The 21,802-nt window shown below is 55.6% G+C and overlaps 2 protein-coding genes across 6 annotated transcripts in view; both read left to right on the forward strand.

Annotated features, from left to right (window-relative positions):
• The first annotated feature begins 538 nt into the window (after window positions 1-538).
• GMEB2 (glucocorticoid modulatory element binding protein 2) lies at window positions 539-16,434 on the forward strand. 5 transcript variants are annotated; one of them, XM_086853339.1, is made up of 10 exons: window positions 539-668; window positions 3,200-3,367; window positions 8,068-8,165; window positions 8,876-9,003; window positions 10,383-10,486; window positions 11,721-11,878; window positions 13,072-13,143; window positions 13,657-13,794; window positions 14,320-14,442; window positions 14,624-16,434. In XM_086853339.1, the coding sequence occupies exons 2-10, from the start codon at window positions 3,237-3,239 to the stop codon at window positions 15,268-15,270; spliced, it is 1,599 nt and encodes a 532-aa protein (XP_086709465.1). In that variant the 5' UTR covers window positions 539-668; window positions 3,200-3,236; the 3' UTR covers window positions 15,271-16,434. The 5 variants fall into 5 exon arrangements, with proteins under 5 accessions (XP_086709465.1, XP_086709464.1, XP_023795490.1 ...); XM_086853338.1 differs by having other exon boundaries at window positions 566-668; window positions 8,873-9,003; XM_023939722.2 differs by lacking the exon at window positions 539-668 and adding an exon at window positions 715-1,681.
• Window positions 16,435-16,869: 435 nt separating this feature from the next.
• The window catches only part of HELZ2 (helicase with zinc finger 2), a 30,611-nt gene continuing 25,678 nt past the window's right edge, over window positions 16,870-21,802 (forward strand). Inside the window, exon 1 of the mRNA XM_023939720.2 lies at window positions 16,870-16,993. The gene's annotated coding sequence lies outside the window, so the exon portion shown is untranslated. The remainder of the gene's footprint in view (window positions 16,994-21,802) is intronic.

Consider the following 21,802-nt stretch of genomic DNA (forward strand, 5'->3'; position numbering starts at 1 on the left):
CATGCAGGACCCCAGATGGGGACAGGCAGGGGACATGGGGAGCACACAGCAGGCACGCATGGGGCTCACAGCCCGGGGCGGGGGACGTACAGGGGACACGGGGAGCATGCAGAACGCTGGGGGGGCACGCAGGGGACACGGGGGCATGCAGGACGCCAAAGGGAGAGGCAGGGCACAGGCTGCGGGGGCAGGAAGGAGACATTGGGGAGGGGGGGGCGTGCGGGGCAGAGGGGAGACACACAGGGGACACGGCGGGCAGCAGGAACCGGGAGGACATGGAGGGATAAAGGGACACACGGGAGGCACGGGGGGGGGGGTACCGGGGGTACAGAGGACACGGGGGGGACACGGGGGGATTCCCCCGCAGGACCCCGCGCGCGGGGACCCCCGGGCGGCGCGCGCCGCGCCCCCTCCCACCCCCGCCCGGCGGCGGCGCAGGCGCAGAGCGCCCGCCCGGTCCCTATTTCACGGGGAGCGCGGGCCGCGGCGCCCGCGCCAAATAAGTCTCGGTAGCCGGCGCGGGCCTTGCGCCTGCGCGGGGCCCGAGAGCCGCGCGGCGGAGCCCCGCTCCCCCCGGCCCCGCTGCCGCCCTGCCCGCGCCCACCGCCGCCCGGCCCCAGCGCTCCGCCGCCGCAGCCCGAGCGGGGCCCGCGGGACCCCGGCCCGAGGTAAGCGCCGGGCGCGGCCTCGCCCGCCGCGGGGCCTCCGCCGCACGCGCCGCCCGGGTCCCTGCGGAGCGTCAGGACGTTACGGCGGCGGCGGCAGCGCCCGGCCGCCCGCCCGCCCCGCGGCCCCCCCCGCCTCCTCCTCCTCCTCTTCCTCCTCCTCCTCCTCCTCCTCCTCCCTGCCAGCGGGAGCGCGCCCACGCGGCCCTCTCGCCCCCTCGCAGCCCCCCCTCCCTCGCGCCGCCCCGCAGCGGGGGCTGAGGGGGGGACACCACCACGACACTCGGGGCACCCCCTGCTCGCCCGCCGCCCCCCGCCCGCCTCGGCGCCGGGGGACCCCCGGGAGACCCTCCCCGGGCAGCCTCCACGTGCAGCGCCCTCCAACCCCGGTCACCCCACTCTGCAAACCGCCCCCCCGCGCCTGCCGTGCAGCCGCAGCCCCCCGGGCACCCTCTCTGTGTCCCCCTGTGATGCACTCTGTCTTCTTCCCCCTCCTTGAGGCCGCTCTCCATCGTCTTGCAGCTTTCCTGCCGCTCTTCCGGGCAGCCCCCACCCAAGCAGCCCCCAGCATGTGTAGCCCCCCAACCGTGCTGCTCTCCATCTCTCTCCATGTGCCTCTGTGCACCCTCTTGCACCCCCATGACCCCCCCACCCTCTGCACCTCTATTTAACCCCCCTGAAGCCACCTCCCCATGCATCCCCTCTCTCTCTGAGTACCTCTGCATCCACACTGCATCCCTCTCTGTGCTCAGCCTTGCTGGCTGCCCACAGTGTAATCTCCCTGCTCTCTGCCCTCCTGATGCTGCACCCCAAAAATCTCTCTCCTCTCCCAATTGTGCTATGCTTTTTTTTTTTTTTCCTTTAATATTTTTTTCCTCACTTCACTCCAAATCCTTCCCACAGCCCTTGACACGCTCTTAGCAGCCTGCAAAGTGCACCAGGAGGGCTGTGCATGGACACCCTGAGTCCTGGTAGAGCTGGGATGCCCCCTGTCCTCATCCACAGCCCCACTGCTGGTGTGTTTTTAGCCACTTTTTAGATTACTTATGTTCTCAGCCCGCTTTTTCTCCATTCAGTGCTGGTTCCTGCCCAGAGGCATCTGAGCAGCACACGTGGAGTTCAATCCTGTGATGCTGGGCAGGATGTCTGGAGACTCTTCAAACCAGGTCCCAGCTCACGGGTGTTGTGAGTGATTCTAATACTGTGGGAGGGGTTTTACCCCAAAATGAAGGATAAGGGTTTGGATAGAGTGACAACAAAAATTGGAGTGGTTGAGTTGGAGGCAACTGAGGATCTGTGCTGCTGTGAAAACTGAAGTGCTTCTGCTGGTGGCTCTGTGCTGGGCTGGCGCAGAGGGGTCACTCCACCTTGGATAAACCCTGTGGGCTCTGTGGAGGTAAAGAGCACCTCATGGTGTCCCTGTGGGGCAGGCAGGTGTTTCTGCAGGGCATGAACTTGGTTGTGATGGAAATGCTGGGTCACTGCTCTGCTCCAGCTGTGGCCTGGGGAAGAGGTGGGAGCCATGTGGCATCTCTGCTGTTCTCTGTGCCACTGCTTGGAGTACTCCATGGGGGTCTGAGCCTGGAGCAGCCAGACCTGGACGAGACATTCCCTTACCTGTCTCTGTGTGCATGGCACCAGTGCTGTAGGTACTGTAGGAGGTGCTTTGTAGGCACTGACTTCTCCAAACCTGGGCATGGGCCGATCCCCAGCACTGTGGGCAGCAGGGCAAGGGAGGGGATTCTGCACCTCTGCTCTCCTCAGCTGAGACCCCACCTGCAGTGCTGCTTCCAGCTCTGGGGCCCCCAGCATCGGAAGGATGTGGAGCTGCTGGAACAAGTCCAAAGGCGGTCATGGAGATGCTCTGAGGGCTGGAGCACTTCTGCTCTGGAGACAGGCTGAGAGATCTGGAGAAAAGAAGGCTCTGAGGAGACCTGAGAGTCCCTTTCTGCTCCTAAAGAGGCTCCAAGAGAGCTGGAGAGGGAGTGCTGTGTTACATCTATTGCTGATTTATTAGAAATGCACACTTTGAAATAGTTTCCAGATGTCACTGTTTCTGCAGGCTTGATGTACTTTTTTAATTTGATTTTTTTTGTGTGTGACTTTGGAGGAGGGAAGAATCCCTGTTTTACTGTGGAGGAGACAGTGACAAGCTCCTCCAACAGTGTGAAATCGTGAGATAGTTTGAAATACATTTGGAAACGCACCTTCAAACTGAGTATCTTCATAGAGTTTATGGTGGATGTCAGGAACATTTTTTTTTGGACCTCTTTCACACTCTGCCCTTCACCTCTCAGTCCCACCCATGCCCATCATTCTCACCCAGCCTGCAGAGCATGTGTTGGGTTGGGCTTCCCCTCACCCTTCCTCCTGGGATGGAGCTCTTGGGGATTTGCTCATCCTCTTCTCCTTAGGAGCACGAGGTCCCTGCAGTCCCTTCTCTCCTTGCTCCCACCACGCCCAGGATCCTTCCAAGACCGAGTTCAGCAGGGAGACCTTTTGACTCTGGGCTTCCCCCCCATTTTTCTTCGCAGGCAGCTGGTGACTGACGGCTGCCCCGCTCCTGCCACGATGGCGACGCCGGACGTCAGTGTCCACATGGAGGAGGTGGTGGTGGTGACCACGCCGGACGGCGCGGTGGACGGTGGTGGCATGGAGGAGGTGAAGACAGTGCTGGTCACCACCAACCTGTCCCAGCATGGGTAAGAGATGGGGTTGGTGCACGCTGAGGGGATGTGCTGGAAACCTCCCACGTGTGGTTGTAGGTCAGGATCTGATCCCCCAGTGCTTCCTTCTGCCTCCCTGCTCACTGTGGTATGTGAGTGAGCACAGTGGTGGCCAGGGAGTGTCCAGTTCCTTGCTAAGGCTTCCCATACCCAGGGCTCTGCAGCTCTGTGTAGAACAAGCTCCACTCTTTCCCTCTTTTGAGAAGGGGAAAAAAGACCAACCCCATATACCTTTTTCTGAGTGGGTTTGGATGTTGGACTGGACACAAATCCAATTGGAACAGGACACCAGTAGCTAAATAAGTGTTTTTCTACTATTTATTTCATGGTGGCTTTGCTAAGCTCTGGACTCCAAGAGACAAGTCTGTCCACACCAGGTTGAGAGTGGTGCAGCTGAGCTCCCCTTCCCTGAAGATTGGGGAGGTTTGGGGTTGGCTGAGCTCTGCAGGAAGCTCCACTGCCAGCAGTAGGAATGAGATGAGAGAGGTGTCCTTGAAACAATGTTGCCCTGAATGGAGAGGCACTGCTCAGAAAAAACAGTGAAGGTCTGATTGTTCCAGTGCTGTTCTTCTGCCATTTTCTACCTTTTTTGTTGGCATTTCACATTCAGGGTTGCTGCTTGTTCAGGTCTGGTCTGTTCAGTGGCAGGTTTGCCATGGCCAAAGAGCCTGGCTGGTACCTTGGAGGCCCACACAGAAATGGACTATTTGCTTTATTTCTCTATCGTTTTTTGGTTGGGACAGAGCCCAGAGACAGTTCTGTGCTTTGCTATTTCACTGGGCAGAAAATCTTAGTTCACACCTGGAGCTGCATCCAGGCAGGTTTGTCTGAAATAAGTAGGTGTTGAATGGCTGTTTATTGCTCTCCACAAGATGTTTGTCTTCTTTTCTCAAAGTGTCTTTGTGTCAGTGCCCTGGGGCTTTGGGCACGGCAGAAAGTGACAGCTTTTGTTCCAGTCCGGTGCCTCCCCTTGTGCTGCTCCAGCGGAGATAAAGCCCATTAATAGATGAATTTTTGGTAAAGGATGGGCAGGGACAGGAAGAGGTAAGAGCTGTTGGTGCTGGGATGGGCAGGATCTGCCCTCTCTGCCTCCACACCCTGGGTCTGTGAGTGTTTCCAAGACCTTTTCAATTCCCAGAAAAGCAGTCATGGGCTCTACCCATGGGTAGAACCAGAAGGGCTCTACTCCTCTTGTTTTCTGTCCCATGGAGAATCGCTTGTCTTCCTCGGTGGAGAAGCAGCCAGATATGACACTTGGGATGTTCAGAATGGTTCCTGGCTGTCATGTGGCTCTGAGCCTCTACAGACCCATGTGCAGCATTGTGGTGTTGTCTGAGAAAATCGATCATGGCAGAGGCTGGCTCAATCAGTTGGTTTCCTTTCACTTTTAGTTCCCTTCCTGTTTTTCTTTGGAAACCTTTTCTCACCCTGCCAGTGTCCCCTGAATGGTCAGGAGCAGGACGGCTCTACACAGCACAGAGAGGAATGCTTTCATTTAGTTGCAGCTATGAGCAGACATGTCTTGGCATGTACAAAGAGATTCCCTGGGAGTTTTCCATGCATCTCTCTGCAGAAGAGCCTCTGGACAGGTCTTTACTCCTCCATCATTCTTGGGGATGGTAGTGAGTTGATGGAAAGGATGTGAATTTTGGGGTTACAAAGTAAAACCTGCCTGACTCCCTTCACTGAGCAGGGCAGTGGGGCTGGTGGTGGGTGGCAGCATGAGCTACCCATGGTCTCTCTGTGGCCTTGGACAGTTGTCCTCTCCAGGCTCTGCTCCTTCTGGGGAAGTGTGGCTCTGGCTCCTCCCTTTCCCTGTGGTTTCCCTCTGCAGCCCCAGCTGGTGTCAGGAGAGCAGCTGCAGGCACAGGCTGGGATCCCTTGGTGTTGACTCGGTCACCAAGCACATGGGGAGCTTTCAGTTTCCCTTGTGTGACACTTAAACCAAACTCAGCTTGGGGGTTGGTGCCTTTTTTTCTAGTGCTCATCTGGGTATGGGTTTGCTATTAAAAAAACCCTCTATACAACCAATTGTTAAGTGCTTAATTAGTTCATGTGCTCTTAAGGAAAAGGCTGAGGGAAATGGGAAAATAATAATGAGAAAGAAGCTTTTCTCTTTTGTCTGTGAGAGGAGGCTGAGCTTGGTGCTCGGATGAAATGCTTGTATTTCTAATCAGCACAGGATTCTGGGGGAGACTTTTCTCTCTCAAATTTCCAGGCAAGGCAGGAGCAGAAAAGAAAGGAGACGCCAGCCCGCTGAGTTATCTGCACGTGCTTTCTTCTCTTCCTCCCATCTGGTTTATGAATCCTCTTGGGGAGGAAGATGAGAACCATTCTCCTCTGCCTTCGTCATGGCAACTGGCAAAGGCAGGACCAGCTGGGGGGCTGCACTGCTGGGACTTGGAAGGTGTTTGTGTTTTCCCTTGCATCTGCCTCAGTCTGTTTCACTGGAATGGGATGGGAGAAGCAGCGTGGAGACACTCGCCTTTTTTTGTGGTTTTCTCTCCCTCACATGTCCACAAGCAGACACAGACTTCAGTTGCCTGAATTTTTCATACAAGCTGGGAGTTGGTTTGTTTGTTTTCTTCTGGAGGTTTAAGGTGTGGTCTGGGTTATTCCTCCACATCCGGTTGTGCCTTTTGGTCATTTTTTGGAGCGGTGCAAATGCGGTGGAGTCCTGGAGGAAGCTCTGAAAGGTGCTGGCTTTTCTGCTGGGGGGTTTCTTCTGGGTAAGTTAGTAGAGATTCTTGATCTGGAGGCAGGTCAGGGGTGTGGGGTGCTGGGCTTTGCATGCCAGAAGGGGCTGCTTCCTCCAGCACCCTGCTGAAGTGCCACTACTGGCCTTTTACCTGGAGAAATGCAGGAGCCCAGTAGCAAACTGATGAAAACCCCAGGTTCGAATTCTTCTGTCAGACTGCCACTCGTGTAATAATCACCTGTGTGCAAATGCCTTAACTCAGAGTTTACCTTTTTGAGTCCTTCCATGTTATCCCTCCCCATGCTCTGCCAGGGCTGTGGGCTGCAGAGGCAGAGTTGTGTCCATCTCCTTTCTGTCACAGCAGGAGTTGTCTCCCCTCTCTCTGGAGCAACATTTCCGAGCCACTCACCTGGTGAGGCTGAGCTGCCGCCCACACCATTCCTTATCTCTGTGCTGCTCCCCACCGGTACCTGCCTTGCAGCTGCTGAGGGGAGGGATGCTTTGAAGCTGCAGTTCCACCCTGGAGCTGTGTGTTAGGAGCCCAGAATGGAAAAACCAGTTGCTCTTGAATTTCCTTGTCCCCGTGGCATTGAGGGTGAGAAATGTGGTTGCCAGTGAGTCACTAGGACTGTCTTAATTCATCCATGGTACCAAACTGAGGGAGGTTTCAGGTTTATTTTCTCTGTGGAGTCTTCCTAGGGAGTTTATATGCCAAAGTGTGTGAAAAGCTAATTGTATTTTTCCCCCTGCCCCTGCAGGTCAAGCTTTCTGCAGCAATTAGCTTCAGTAACACCACCAAATGTACATCTTAAAAGAAGGGTAGACTTAGATTAGATATTACAAAGAAATTGTTCCCTGTGAGGGTGGTGAGGCCCTGGCACAGGCTGCCCAGAGAAGCTGTGGCTGCCCCATCCCTGGAAGTGTTCAAGGCCAGGTTGGATGGGGCTTTGAGCAACCTGGGATAGTGGAAGGTGTCCCTGCTCATTGCAGGGGGTTGGAATGAAATGAGGTTTAAGGGCCCTTTCAGCCCAAACTATTCTGTGTTTCTGTGAAAACCCATCAGGAATGGTCCCTGCTGAGCACTGGCTGTGATATTCAGGTGGGATCCATAAGGACACCAATGTGGGCTCCCTCCCTCTGGGACCTGACCTGCAGAGCTGAGAGGGTGAGGAGCATGTCCCACATCCCAGCCAGAAGTGCCTGTTCCCTCTGAGTGTGGGAAGCTCCTTGGAGGGGCCTAGGGCTCTGTATTGCTGTAGCAGAGCTGGGATGGGAGAACAGCAAGGGAGAGGGTGCTGTGCAGGACCCACTGTGTGACTCCGTGGGCAAAGCACCCAGAGAAGACAGAGATCTCAGTGTGGGGACAATGGATAGCCAGCTATTAATGAATATCATGGATATATCAAGTTCTAAGAGGCTCAGAGATTATATTGCAAGTGTCTGTAGCTCATGTTATGTTATCTCTGCTCACAGATCTGCTCTTGGGGTTTGTCCAACTCTATTATAGTGTCTCTGTGTCTCCTTGAGGTCCTGCTCCCTGGAGCATCCTGCATACCAGGGGATTCAGCCAGTCCATTGCCCAGACAGCAGCAGCATGTTTCACACATGTTTTTCCTGGGGAAATCTCAGGCAAAGCTCCCAAAGGCTGGCAATGACTTCTGAGCAAGGGGCTGTGCTGACAGCATCTCTCCATGCCAGCTCTCCAGCACAGGCTGGGCTGGAGGCAGATCCACAGGGCTGGGATAAAAGGGGAGGCAAGAGAGAGCTGGCCAGGCTGCTGACAGGGGCTTGCCTGCTGTGGGGTTCTTCATCTCCACATGAAAAAATGGAGCTGAGCCTCCCAAACCCAGAGCTGACTCTTAGCTCTTGTGGGAAAATGTGATCCAAGGGACTTCTGAGGCATTGTCTCCACAGGGCATCGGGGGTGGGGGTGGCACATGGCCACATGGCTTAAGAATGCCTCTGCCTCTCTTCCCAGTGGTGACATCAACGAAGACACTCTGGAGACTGAAAATGCAGCTGCTGCAGCTGCTGCTGCCTTCACAGCCTCCACAGACCTGAAGGAAGCGGTTCTAGGTAGGTCAGCTCTTTCCATAGCCCCTTGGTGCCAGCTCCAGCACCCCAGTGTGCCGCAGCCCTGTGCTGGTGTCAAATAGGACAGTCCAAGCACTGTTGTGCACAGCTGCTGGGGCTCTGGGGGTGTTCTCTTGTGGGCCTTGGAGATGCTCTCCCAGCATCCAGGGAGGCTCGGGGACCAGCAGGGAGCTGGCAGTGGCTGGCTGGGCTGCTGCTGCCCTCTCCTGGTCCGGGATGAGTCCCTGTGTCCAGCCTGGCTCCAGAATTCCAGCTTGCCACGGGGATGTCAGTTTTGCAGCAACTTGCTGGCTTTGGTTGCAAGTAAAAGTGAGTTTAGGGAACAAAGACTGGTCAGCTGGGCTGGAGTTGACTTAAAGTCAGTTTTACTTTAAAACCAAGAGTGACTCCACCCAGATAACATCATTCTTTTTTTATCAAGAATGGATGACATCTCGTATTCCCTATGCTCAGCTGCAGCTGGATTTGCATAAATCTGCCTGTGCTGTTTTGCCTGAGAAGTTTGGGTGTTTGAAGGTTTTCATAGCAAAGTGTGAGTGAGCGGTGGCTACAAACCCCAGCACACCCCAGCATGCATCATCTAATTTCGTTTTTATTTCTGGGTTTCAAAACTATCATTACATGTGTGGCACTCAGGAGCTGTGGCTCATGTTTCTCTTTGATCTGTCCCTTCCTCTGATCCCTGTGAGAAGTGAAGATGGCTGAAGATGAGGAGAGTTTGGAGGCAGAGATTGTCTACCCCATCACCTGCGGGGACAGCAAAGCCAACCTCATCTGGAGGAAGTTTGTGTGCCCTGGGATCAATGTGAAGTGTGTGCAGGTGAGAACAGAGAGCCCAGCACTAGACTTGTGCTTTCCCCTTGCCCACATTGTGAGGTGACCTGGCTTGTGCTGGTTGTGATGAGCTTTCATCAGCTGCTTTGCATTAGAACCATGTCATGGTAGGAAAGGATGACATCTTCCTGGTGCTGGATACCTGATATTTGTCCTGACTAAATTGTGTAGTTCTGGCTGGAGAGATGGTGCCTCAATTTAATATGTTATTGTAAATTTGAGAAATTTGGCTACTTGCAGTGTCTGCTTAGTTACAAAGTTGATAGTTTGAGGAATGTATTGACTGGGGACCTAGGGAAGAGTTGCTGCTGCGTCCTGGGTAACTTGTGGTTAAAATTTGCATGAATTCAGGAACAGGCCATGAGTGAGTCATTGCTGGCATTTGTACACAGCCTAAACAATACCCTGCTGGGGGAGAGTCTCCTTGGGCTCCCAAAGGATAGTCCTTGGCCTTTCCAGCAGAGATGATCTTCTCTGTCCATGAGGCAGAGGACAGATGCTGCTGCCTCCTAAAATCTGTCCTCTCTGCACTGAAGCCCTTGTCCTTGTTCAAAGATGCAATTTCTCATGCAGTAACAGTGAGCTGCTCTGTGTTGGTCAACATGGCCATGGAAAAGAGGAGGCCTGGATTTACGAAGTCCTTGGAGATGGGCTGTAAGGCAGCTCTTAGGAGGACTGCCTGGGCCATGGCTGGACTCGAGGATCTTGGAGGTGTTCTCCATCCTTAGTGATTCTATAATTGTGTGATCCTGCAGGTTGCTGTTAGGTCAGCATGTGGGTTCAGGCACAGCTGGGTGTGTAGGGCAATAAAAGAAAGGGAAGAGTTGGCACAGTGTGCACCAGCTCCCTGGAGCTGGTTTGCAGTAGCAGTGGGTGTGCACTGCCAGAGAGGCCAGAGGTTCCCTGATACCAATGGTTGGGCTTGGGAGCAGGAGGTCAAAGACCAGATGGGCTTCTTCCTTCTCTCCTATGGGGCATAAGGTGCCCCTGGACCTAAATGTTAGCAGTGCAGCCCAGCTTTCACTTGAGTGTGAACAGCTCCGTGCTGTTAATGATACTTTGCACAAGCTATGGGTGTTTTCCCAGCTGTCCTGCCTGAGCTGGGCACTCCCTGCACCCTTAGCTTGGAGCAGCTGTTAACTAGCCATCTGTGACAGCAATGTTTGGCTTTAATTTTTCTAACTTGGGCAGTGTTCTCTGGGGCAGGGAGTGCCTGGCAGCCATCCGCTCTGGTGGTGTTCAGTGGCACATGGAGACTGCCGGGCACCGGGAAACGCCGCCAGGCTCCAGCTGAACCCTGCTCACAGGGCACCCTTGGCTTGTTTATGGCTTGTGGCACTGATGTTGCACCCCTGCCTTTTGCAGTTTCACGATCACCTAATCAGCCCCAAGGAGTTTGTCCACCTGGCAGGCAAGTCGACCTTGAAGGATTGGAAGCGGGCGATCCGGATGAACGGGATCATGCTCCGGTTAGTCCCTTCCCTTGTGTCTCTGGACACTTCTTTCTGGGGGATTATGGAACAGAACCTTTGGAATGGCAGTTTTGCTGCTGAGGGAGCAAATGAACCACTAAATGTCTTAATGACATGGTCCCAAATGTGGTCGGTCCAATGGCTTTGTTCTGTCCTTGTGCCTAGGGAATAATTTGGGGCAAGAAATATTTCTCTAGTCTTTTTAGGGCTTGAACCACACTGAGTTTCCAGCTGGTGTAGGGACACTGGAAATTTTAATGGCTGTTTGTGGGTGGGCCATGCTGTCTGTGGATTCTCAGCATGACCTACCAAATGAAATCAGTCTGGTCATCACCAATGCTCTGGTTGCAACGCTCCTGCTTGACATCACTTCTAAATAAGTCCTTGGCAAAAAAAAAAAAAAAAAAGCTTCTTTATTGCAAGCATTTCTCTTCTCTAGTATTAACTGCAGTAATTCAATTCCTCTATGGTCCTCCTGAACACCAGACTGAGACTGTGATTTAATTAAAGTCTTTCTCTGCCTTTGGGCAGGATAAAAAACAATCACCTCTTTCCCCAGGAATTGTCAGTGGTTTTGTGCTCTTTTCACAGGGTGACATTGCCTTTCCCTGTACTCTTCTGCTCCAATGCAGGCATCTCCCAAATTCCTTTTAAGCAGCTTTTGCTCCACATAAATTTTGCATAATAGGTTTAAGCTTTGTCAAGGCAGGGCTTTGAGAAGGGGGAAAAAAACTTCAGGGGAATGTCTGAAGGCAAATCCAGCATCCCATGGGAGCAAATCTTCGGAAGCTTAGGTGGGTGTTGGCCAGCAAGGCCTGGGAATGTTTTGGAGATAATGTTCTTGGATTGGAAGATCCCGTGTTCATGTTGTCACTCCCTTTGAGACGAGAGACCTGATTTTAGTTTATAAATAGGGTTATGTCCTGTCTCCTTTTGTGTCAAAAAGGCAAGAAGGATGCTCCCTGTGGTCTCACCCTGAACTGAGACTCCAGCTGACCCTTTGGCTGGGAGCTGCAGCTTTGGAGGGGATGTGCCTCGGTGGTGCTCTCTCTTCCCTTTCCCTCCTCAAGAAATGAGTTAATCAGTCCCAGTAAGGGCTCCTGTTGGCTCTGCCTTCTCTCCTGGCATTTTGGGACTCAGAAATTTGGGGTGAAGGCTACCAGGAGCTGCATCTCAGAGCTCTTAGCTGTTGCTGATGTCCCTGTCCTTGTGCTTGCTGCCTGTCTTTCAGGAAGATTATGGACTCAGGAGAGCTGGATTTCTACCAGCACACAAAGGTCTGTTCCAACACCTGCCGGAGCACCAAAATTGACCTGACTGGAGCCAGGGTGTCCTTGACCAGCCAGACATCGACAGAGTACATCCCTCTGACTCCTGCCTCTGCCGATGGTACGTGCATTCCTCACCCTCAGCAGGGCCTTTGACGCATCAAAGCACACAAATAACTGAGGTTCTTGTGGCTGCCGCATCTCTGGAAGTGTCCAAGGCCAGGTGGGACAGCACTTGGAGCAATCTGGTCTAGTGGAAGGTGTCCCTGCCCGTGGCAGGGGGTTGGAATGAAATGAGCTTTGAGGTCCTTTCCAACCCAAACCATTCTCTGATTTTACGAGTTTGACCTATAATTACAAACAACTGTTTCATTGAAAAGCGTTCTGATTTTGAAATACTTCTATATTTAACTCCTTTTGCCCCTGAGTATTAAGAACAGCCCCCAAAGTGCTCCACACCCCAGTCTCCTGTGGCATCTCTGGAACAGGATAAGCCTCTTGGTTGGCTCTGCAGAACACCCATCCACCACATCCTAGTATTGTAGTGGGGAAGCTGATGCTGATGCACAGCACAGCCCACTCCAAGCCCCCCCGTTAAATATGAGCTCCCCAATGCAAGATGTTTGCCAGCTGCTGGCCAGTGCTGCAATAACCAGAGCCCTGAAAGCCACGGAGTAAAGGAGCAGAGGGACTGGGTTTAATAGCTGCAACTGAGCATTCCAAAGGCTCTGCACAGCTCTGTGGGGCTCTGGCCAGATTCCCATCCATCCTACTCCTGCGCACAGCATGAATGACGCCTGTTCCCCAGCTCTATGGTAACAAAACTGCTGAGATTTGGCAGAGCTGGAGGGAAGGAGGGATCCCCCCCTGCATCCCTGTGCAGTGCAGGGCTGCTCTTCCCTTGGAAGCTTTAAAAGCCCTCAAGACAAACGGTGGCTGGGTAAAAAGGGCTGCCAAAAAAATTAGACTCGAAATCTGTTTGACTTTTGCTCTGAGCAGTGCTGGTATGGTTACAGGGGGAAAAGAACAGGAGGGAAATGCTGCTCTCAAGCATGTGTCCTTGTGCTGCAAAGGTTGCAGGAGCAATCCCTGGGGATTGCACTCTAATGTAGGAAAATAAGTACAGCTGGCACAGCAACCACTGGGGCGTCTCTGTTCAGCATTGAGATCTGCATTCAAACAGATGTGATCCTGTATAAAGGAGAAGTCAGAAATGCAGCAAGGGAGTGCTTCCCTTGGAAACAGCCTGTGAAAATACAGGCAAAAATCAGGACCTGGGAATTTTTTTCTCTTCTCTTTTGCTATTGGTTGCAGTGAACGGATCCCCAGCTACAATAACCATAGAAACATGCGAGGATGCCAGCGATTGGACCACCAGCATTGGAGGTATGGCTTGAGATCCCGCAGGGCTCACTGGGTGGAGATGTGGGGAAAGAGGGAAGCAGCAGGGTAAGCAGCAAGAAGGACCCTCCTACCAGAGCAGCCTTGCATGAACCTCCACTGAGATTATTCCTTTGCTGCTTATGGAATAGCACAGTGTTCATCCCCTGGCTGCACAGCCTTGGGATGAAGTTGTTTCCAAGCACCAACATATCAAAGCCAGGGCCAGATGCAGCTCCAGGGCAAAAAAATTCTTATCAGAGGGGTCGTGAAATCATTCTCCTTGGCTCTACTGGCTGTAGCAAAATGTCCTATTGGTGTGGGATAGGGTCAGGAGAGCATATCCTCCGTTGGGTCCATGCTCTGGGTGGGCTTTGCCCCAGCCCTGTGACCTCAGGGGTCTCTCCCAGCCTGGCATGACTGCCCTCCTGCAGAGGTGTCCACAGGGAGCCCCTAGCAGATTACCATTAAGCCCTGCCAAAGATTTTGAGGTTCTCCCCTTGCTTCCTGTTTCTCCAGATGACACCTTTGCTTTTTGGCAAGGTCTGAAGGACAGTGGTCTCCTGGAAGAAGTGATCCATGAGTTCCACCAGGAGCTGGTGGAGACCATGAAAGGCTTGCAGCAGCGAGCACAGGATCCCCCGCTGCAGCTCGGGGGTAAGGACCTGGACATGGGTGGTCGGTCACCTTGGGAGAGGAGCTTGTGGACTTTTTTATCCTTAGGGATGTCTGGATAGCATGACAGGGACATAGCTCATAAAAAAAATTTCATTTTTGGCTGATTGGTGAGGCTGCACTTGGGGATAATTCAGGTGACCTCAGTTCTCCAATTCTCCATGCCTGTGGCTTCCTCTCTGCTGGCTCTGGGTCTGGACAAATGCTTGGCTTGGGGACTGATGTGGAATTTAGGCCGTTGGAATAATGATGCAGCAAGCAGCTACTGTGCCAGCAGATTTCTTATCACCCCTACTAGGCAGGAGACAACTGTTTACATGCCAGTGACCTCCTGCCCTTTCTCATGGCTTCTGCCTTCTCCTCTTTCCCCCAGCCTCTTTCATTATCCTCCTGCAGATTTTGGCTGTCCCAGCTGGACGTGTTTGTTGTTGGGTGGCTTTTGCCAAGCCACAAATAGTTTGCGCAGGGAATTTTGCTTCCTCAAAGATTCTGTGTCTTGTTTTTAAGATGCTGTTTTACTCAACAACGTTGTCCAGAACTTTGGGATGCTGGATCTGGTCAAGAAGGTCCTGGCCAGCCACAAGTGCCAGATGGATCGCTCAAGGGAGCAGTACACACGGGATTTGGCAGGTATGTCCTGGACACACCGGTGTGGCACCGGGCATCGCTGCCAGCACCTTTTCTTTTGGGCTGAGAAAGTGGGGGTTGTGTTAAAGCTGGTGTTTGTTAAACCAGCCACACCAGGCATTGGCATAGGCCTCTGGGAAGCTCGTCCAGGATCCAGGCTGAGCCAAACCTCTTCCCTCTCCAGCTCTGGAGCAGCAGTGTGACGAGCACCGCAAGCGAGCGAAGGAGCTGAAGCACAAAGCGCAGCATCTCAACAATGTCTTGATGACCCTCACACCCGTCTCCGTTCCCACACCTCTGAAACGCCCCAGGCTGACCAGGGCCACCTCTGGACCAGCTGCCATCACCTCCCAAGTCCTGTCCCAGCCAGCACAGCTCGCTGTCACCTCTGGCATGCCAGTGTCCCAGGTTGCCAATCTCCCTCTCGGCAAAGTGGTCTCGGCTCTCCCTCCTTCGGTGCTGGGGAAGAGCCCAGCTCAGCCCCCCGCCGCCAGCTCCCCGGCCTCCCCTCTGCTGGGGGGGTACACGGTGCTGGCCTCTGCCGGCTCCACCTTCCCCGGCACGGTGGAGATCCACCCGGACGCTTCCAACCTGACGGTGCTGAGCACGGCTGCGGTCCAGGACGGCAGCACGGTGGTGAAGGTGATGAGCCCCTTCCAGCTCCTGACGCTTCCAGGACTTGGCACAGCCATCCAGAACGTGACACAAATAGCTCCCAGTGGGAGCACGGTCGTGACTGTCCCGTCCGGTGCCACCGAGGCTGCCGGGGACGAGCACGCTGCCGCCGCCATCGAGGTGACCGCAGTGGCTGATGAGGCGGAGCAGAAGTGAGAGGGGGGACTTGCCTGGAGGGACGCTGGCCGTGCCACTCTGGGGGGAACTGCCTCTTCTCTGGCTGCGCTGTGGGACGAGGAGTGGTGTCATGAGGGGCACGGGCTAACAAGACTCAGAGCAGCTCGTGTTGGGAGTGAGGAAGTTCAGGTCAGAGGGAAGGAGGGGGGAGGAAGGATGCCTGGAGAAGGGAAAGGCAGAAATACTCTGCCTTGTTTGGAGGAGGGAAGAAAAAAAAGCTTATTTTTTTATCAAGCTTTCCTCCCCTATTCTCTTGGAATAGTTTTCCTGCTCTGGGTCATCAGCCCAGCCTTGTTGGCACAGCTGGAGCAGCATCCATCTGAGGAGAAGTGGGCAGGAGCAGGGAGAAGGCCGTAGCAAAAGGAAGCTGCCAAGGGGATCTGGTGTGCAGGGAGCTGGCTGCTCCCCATTCCTAGGGGGCTGCAGGAGTGGAGAGGGATGCCAAGAGCAGGTATTCTGTGGATGTGTACAATCACTGACACCAGGAAGGGCTCTGGCAGCATGGGCACAGGCCCTGGGAGGTCGGGTGGTGTGTGTGACACTGATTTTGGGTGGCAGAAACAAGTGGGAGCTATTCAGACAGTGGACATGATGGTTGCCCTGGTCTGCTGGGGAAGGAGCAGGAACAGAGGAACCCACAGGGCTGAGAAGAGCTGTGACCTCTGAGGATTTAGGGTCTTTTTCTAGTTTTCTCAGAAAAAAATAAAAAATCCATTCTTGGGATTTTTTTAAGCCAACGGCGATTTTTAAGCAAAGCCCTGGTTGGGAAGCTCGTTCTGCACAGCAGAGCTGTGCTGCAGAGCCTGCAGAGCTGAGCCCTACAGAAGTGCTCAAGGAACTCACACTTCCTCACAAGTGGGGACCCTGCTGTCCCAGCATCCCGTGGGAGCTGGGCACTGCCATTCCCTCCCTGCTGGGTTCAAGCAGCTGTTCTGTAACGGGGTGGTCGAGCCCCCAGTTCTCCTTCAGCCACCCCACTCACTGCAACTCTCACCAGGTCCCATCCCAGGGCCTGTGTGTCTCACACTGTCTCTGGCTGGAAGGAGTCGGGTGCTTGGAGTGTTGGGGTTTCTCCAAACTTGATCTGGCAACAGCAGCAACAACAGGTCACTTTATTGAGTAATAAATATTTTTTTGAAAGAATGTGGCTGGTTTATTGTGTTTTCTGTGTCCAGGTATGACAAGCTGCGATTGTGAAATGGGGCTATGGCAGGACAGAAACACACTTGGTTAAATATAAATGTCCATGTCCTCTGTGTTCCCTCTGGCCATGGGTGTGCAGGGAGCCTGAAATGTGGCTTCAAAGTCTGGGTGTCCATGGCACAGCTGGAACAGCCTGGCTGCAGCCAGTGCTGATAACCAGTGGTCCCCAACCTATGTTTAGAGGAGTTCTGACACGTAATCAGGAAGAAGTGATCTATTCCTCTGAAGCATTAGATTTTGTTTCGTTTTGGCTGAGACTCAGCTGGGGCTGCAGTTGGTGAGGAGGAGTCCTGCCTTATCAGAGGTTTTTCCCTCCCAGCTGGCTGCTGCTGAGATATTGCTGTCATATCTCTGTACTTGGGACAGCAGCAGCGTGTCAGACCGAGGACATATAAAGGGTTGTGATCACACTGAGCTGCCTTTTGCCTCTCCAGCGTGAGCAGCAGTGCTGAGCCACACCTGAGGTGTGTTTCCAGCCCGAATTCCCGGTGCTGCAATGGTGAGTGAATGTCCCTCTGCAACACAGGGTCACCTTTCCCCAGCAGGGCCAGGCCTGGAAAGCTGTGGTGCCTTTGCCCAGCCCTGGAGAGCTGTGGGTTGAGCATACTACTCCAGCCATCTCTCCTTTGGCCAAACTCATCCTGATTGTCCAGGGGCTGTGGGAGGGGGAATGTTCAGGTGGAAAGGGAACAGACCTCCTGGCTTCTCTTTAAAGGTACCTGAGAGGTGGCACTGGAGCATGGGCTGGGGCAGGATTTTGTCAGCTCTGTGTTGGTGTGGTGCAGCAGTGGGCAGCAAGAGCTGGGGCAGAGCGGAGCAAGCAGGAGGCAGCAGCTCCCCTCTGGCTCCATGCACCTTTACCTGCCCTGGAGACTATAGATCACCTCACCAGCAAAGCATTCCCAGCGTGGGTGCACTTTGCCCGGCAAAGCAGCTCTTCCTCGGGATGTAAACAGCTCCCCAAGCAATAAAAGCTCGACAGGCAGATTTGGGCTGGTGCAATTCTCCCCTCCCTTTGCAGCAGCTCTCAGGGCAGCCAGACATGGAGGTGCCGATGGGACAGCCCTGTCTCCTTCGAGAGCCCGCCTGGGATGTTCAGGGATGCCCCGGTGATGTGCTCCACTCCTGGGGTGGCTGTGCTGCTCCCGAGTGTGCCGCGGTGCTTCCCTGCCCGGCCGAGCCCAGCTGGGGGCTTGCAGAGTCAGTGGCTCCTGGTAAAATGAGGGCTGAGAAGGAAAAGCAAAGAGGGGAAGTTGTCTGCAGCGAGTTGTATTATCAGTGTCTGGATGAGTGGCCTTGGGCTGAATGCGACCGTGGGCGATTGGGCAACTTTCCCTGGCCGGGGGGAAGTCCCATGTGAGTCTGGCAGTGGATCCTGATCTTGCAGCCCTGGTTTCAGCAGGGGTGGGAAAACACTGCTCGTGGAGAGCACATCTCACCTGTGGATCAGCTCTTCCTCCCCACGGCCCTGAGACCTGGGGCTCTGCAGGGTGGAGCCCCAAGCCCTTCCCAGGGGCAGCACCCATCACTGGGGGCTCCCAAGGCTGCAGTGGGTGTCCTGCACCCCACAACTGGGACATTGCTGTGCATCCCAGTGGGTCAATCTATGCTGTGACCCTGTGGGAGGGCTGGGGCTCTCAACACCCATTCTACCAGCCTGGTGCTGCCAGCACTGCCTTCCTGGGGTTCCTTTGGGTGCTCAGTCTGAGATCTGCTCCCCTTTCCTCCCGTGGGGAGCCCAGGACTGCTCCACTCACAGCCGGAGTGAACTCACACCCAGAGACAAAATTACATAAGGGCTGCAGATGACTCACGCCAAATCCCTGTTTTTCCCTGGATTGTGTGGTGATGGAGACTCGGCCACTTGCATTTTCTCCTCCAGGTATCCACACACACGGGAGCAGTGTCTGGGAAAGGGCAGAGGCTCCCACTTCCAGCAGCACCGCGAGCAGAGCCTTGCCCCGGTCCTGCCTGGCACCTGCCTGCGGGGTGCGGGGGAGAGGGGGCTGTGAGAAACAACCCATTCCCCACTCTCTGCGTCTCTCTGGGCACGTTAGGGCTGTTACCGGGACAGGAGATGCTCCAGCATCCTCGCGGGAAGGCTCTCCCAGCTCCCAGCAGCTTCCCCGGACGAGCTGGGGGTGTGCGGCACACAAAGGGCAGCGTGTCTGGCGCTGGGGAGGGGACAGCAGCGATGGTTTCCTGGGGAAACCGCACCGTGACTGTCGGCCCTGTCGCCGAAGGAATGGAAACCGAAACTCAGAGCTTTCGGCTCGGCGTTTGTTTGTCTAAAACCGGCAGATCCTGGGTTTCGGCTCTCCCCCGCCCTAATGCTGTGGATGTGGTGACGCAGCTTTGCCTCCTCCCTGCTCCGGCAGCGGCTTCCTGCGCTCTGCCGCCAGCGATGGAGGGACGGCAGAGCCGGCTGCTCCCTGCGCTGCTCCTCCTTGTGTGCTGAGCAGGGCCGGAAGCTTTATATAATACAGTGAAAGCTGTTTGCTTCTAGAGCTGGAGGGAAAATATCCCACCTGTTAAATCAGTGAAACCTCCAGATAGCCCACCTGTACAACCAGAGTGAAGCCTCAGTGCCAAGGCTGCTCCGCCTGGGTGAGCTGGGCACTGCCTGTCCTGGCTCGGGCACCTCAGGGGAGTAGTGCCAGGTATTCTGTTTGTTTTTCCCTGCTGTCTGACGCTGTCACAGAGACCTTTGCTATGGTTTAGAGTCAGGGCCACAGAGAGGATGACTCCTGCCCCAGGCAGCAGCAAATGGGGATGGACTCTATCACTATGGAACACTCTGATACCAGGGCTAGGCCTCGCTTGGTTACCCCTTCCCAGGCAGAGATGTGGCCCTGGTGCTGCTCAAACCAGGGAAAAACATGGGAACTGCTATTCCCATGGCAGCTGCAAGGGCAAAGCTGGGAAGCCCTTTCCTGGGTGGGAACACTGAGCACAGGGACTCCATGGGGTCAGATCCTGCTGTGAGGCTCCTCACTGACAGAGCACAGAGTGCAGCAGAGCCTGGCAGCCGTGGTCCTGTGCAGGTGGCCATCCTGCCATGGGTCCAGCAGTGACCAGGAATGCCTGGTCATTTTCCACCACGTTCTCTGCTGGGATCCATCCAGTGCCCTCTGCTCCAGGGGGACCCATTCAGCACCCACAAGCCTGGGCTGCCCCACTCCTCTTCTTGGTGGGAAAACCTTTCTTGGCTCCCCAGGGTGCTGCTGGATGGCAGCGAGGTGAGAGCTCCCTCTGAGGCACCCAGTGGCTGCAACTGCACAAGCAGGAAGGTCAAAAACATAATTTCTCTTCCTTCTTCCACTGGTGTTGACAAACGTGCCAGAAATTGGTCTCTGCCCCTCCTTCCTCCCTGCTCCAGTGCCATGCCCCACGGGCTGGCTCTGTGTTTCCTCCTCCCATTTGCTTTGAGGAAAAACTTTTGTCGCTAAGGCTGGCTTTGTGTTGAGGTGGCACCACCATGAACAACGCGCCCATCGATCGATGGAAGGATTGAACAGCATCCCTGTCAGCAGGGACACTTTACCTCTGGTGCCTGAGATTTTTTGCAGCCACTTGTAGCTGGAGGTGTGTTCATTTTCCCTGGCTGTTTCCGAGGCTTGCAGCTGGCTTCTGGCATGAAGATAATTCCATTAAGTGCGAATGCTGGGGCTTGACCGCAGTGTTGGGCACTTTGATTTACAGGTCAGGGCTTTTCTGAAGCCCTGTGTCCAGACTGGTGAGATGCAGCTGCTCTTGTGGGTTCCTGGGGCTGGGGCTGTTAAAGGAGCTTCTTGGGATTTTGCTCGGGTGCGTGTGTTTTGGGGTCAGATCAGGTTGCAGGGTTTGTTGGTGCTGTGTTCTGGTTCTACAAATTTTCGCCATCACCAAACCGCACCAGGGTTTGCTCAGTGCTGGGATGAGTGTGATGATGATGGAGTGCTGGGTGCTGAGCTGTTCTGGGATGGGTTTGGTGAAGGGGCTGAGAAGGGGGTCCACAGCACTCCTCGGGCGCTGAGCATCAGCTGATGGAGCTGGTGTGGTAACACGTGCCCACAAACTGGGGTGCGGGACCTTGCCCCAGGCTGTCGGTGCTGCCCCACGAAACACGATGCAAATGAGACTCGGCTGCTGCCGGGGGTGGATTTGGGGTTTGTTTTTGGCTCGAGGCTGAACTCTGCAGCGGGTGCATCGCACCAGGCAGAGAACCGAACGGAAAACGAAAGTGATGATGAACAGAAAGGAGGGCAGCGCTCTGCCCCCCACTCCCGCCCCCCCGAGCCCCGTTAAAAAGGAGGCTGCCGGGGAGGCCGGGCCGAGGACCGGGACTGCCGCTCAACATTCGCTTAAAGCTCCGGTGCCGCCGCTCCCGGCTCTGGACCGAATGTGAGCGCGGGGAATCCCGACCTGCTGCAGGTGAGCAGCGCCCCCGGGAGCGGCCCCTGTGCACTCGGGGGGGACAGGAGCGGCGGAGACTCGGCCCCGATGCGCGGGGATGCGGGGCTGGGACGGGACCGGGCTGGGAGCTCGGCATCCCCAGGAGTGCCCGTCCTGCCGGCTGCGCCATGTGAGCGGTGCCGTCCCGCCGGTGCCGCTACCGGTACCGACCGGCTCCTGCTGCCCTGGATGCGGGTGCCCGCTCCCCTTGGTGCCCCTTCCCCCCGGTACCGGTCCCCCCACCCCGCTGCCCGTCCCTCTTGTCCGGTGCCGGCTCTCCGCTCCAGGTGGCGGTGCCGGTGCCGATCCCCCCGCCCGCCCGGTGACCGTGCCGGCTCCTGCTCCCCCCGATGCCGGCGGGCGGGGCGGGGCGGGGCCGCCGTGATGCAATTTCCGCGAAGTCCGGTCCCGGTTTGAATGCAGGGAGGCCCGAGAAGCGAAACTGCCGCCGGCGGCGAGTCCCCGGCTCCCCGCGGGTTCCCCCACCCCGGCGGCAGCGGCGGCGGCGGTGAGAGCGGCGGGGGCGTTCCGCGGATGGGGGAGCTCCGGGGATGGGCGGTCAGCGGAGCGCCCTGGGGGGGCTGCAGGACCGAGGGTGCCCCCGGTAGCCCCGCAGCGAGCCGTGGGGTCCTCCAGGGCGTGCGGGATGCTGCAGGGCGTGCGGGGTGCGCATCCCGCTCAGCCCCATCCCCGGCTCGCAGCGTCGCTGCCCGGGCTGGGATACGTTCGGGAGAGGATGGTCATAGCCAGGGTGCAGGTTTTGAGGTGCAAAGCCCCGTTCAGAGGGTGGGGAGAACGCCAGGCTTGCGTCCTTCGGTGAGCGGTCCCCGAGAGCGATATTCTAACCCTGCTGCCGCCTCTCAGCTCCGGGTAT

The sequence above is a fragment of the Cyanistes caeruleus genome, chromosome 16 (assembly GCF_971803275.1).
Source record: "Cyanistes caeruleus chromosome 16, bCyaCae1.hap1.1, whole genome shotgun sequence".
Classification (NCBI taxonomy): Eukaryota; Metazoa; Chordata; class Aves; order Passeriformes; family Paridae; genus Cyanistes; species Cyanistes caeruleus.

Coding starts and splice junctions, on each gene's coding strand:
- GMEB2 (XM_086853338.1), top strand. CDS start 3,237: ATGGCGACGCCGGACGTCAGTGTCCACATGGAGGAGGTGGTGGTGGTG. Junction 13,144..13,656: donor TTGGACCACCAGCATTGGAG/GTATGGCTTGAG, acceptor CTGTTTCTCCAG/ATGACACCTTTGCTTTTTGG. Junction 14,443..14,623: donor GTACACACGGGATTTGGCAG/GTATGTCCTGGA, acceptor TTCCCTCTCCAG/CTCTGGAGCAGCAGTGTGAC.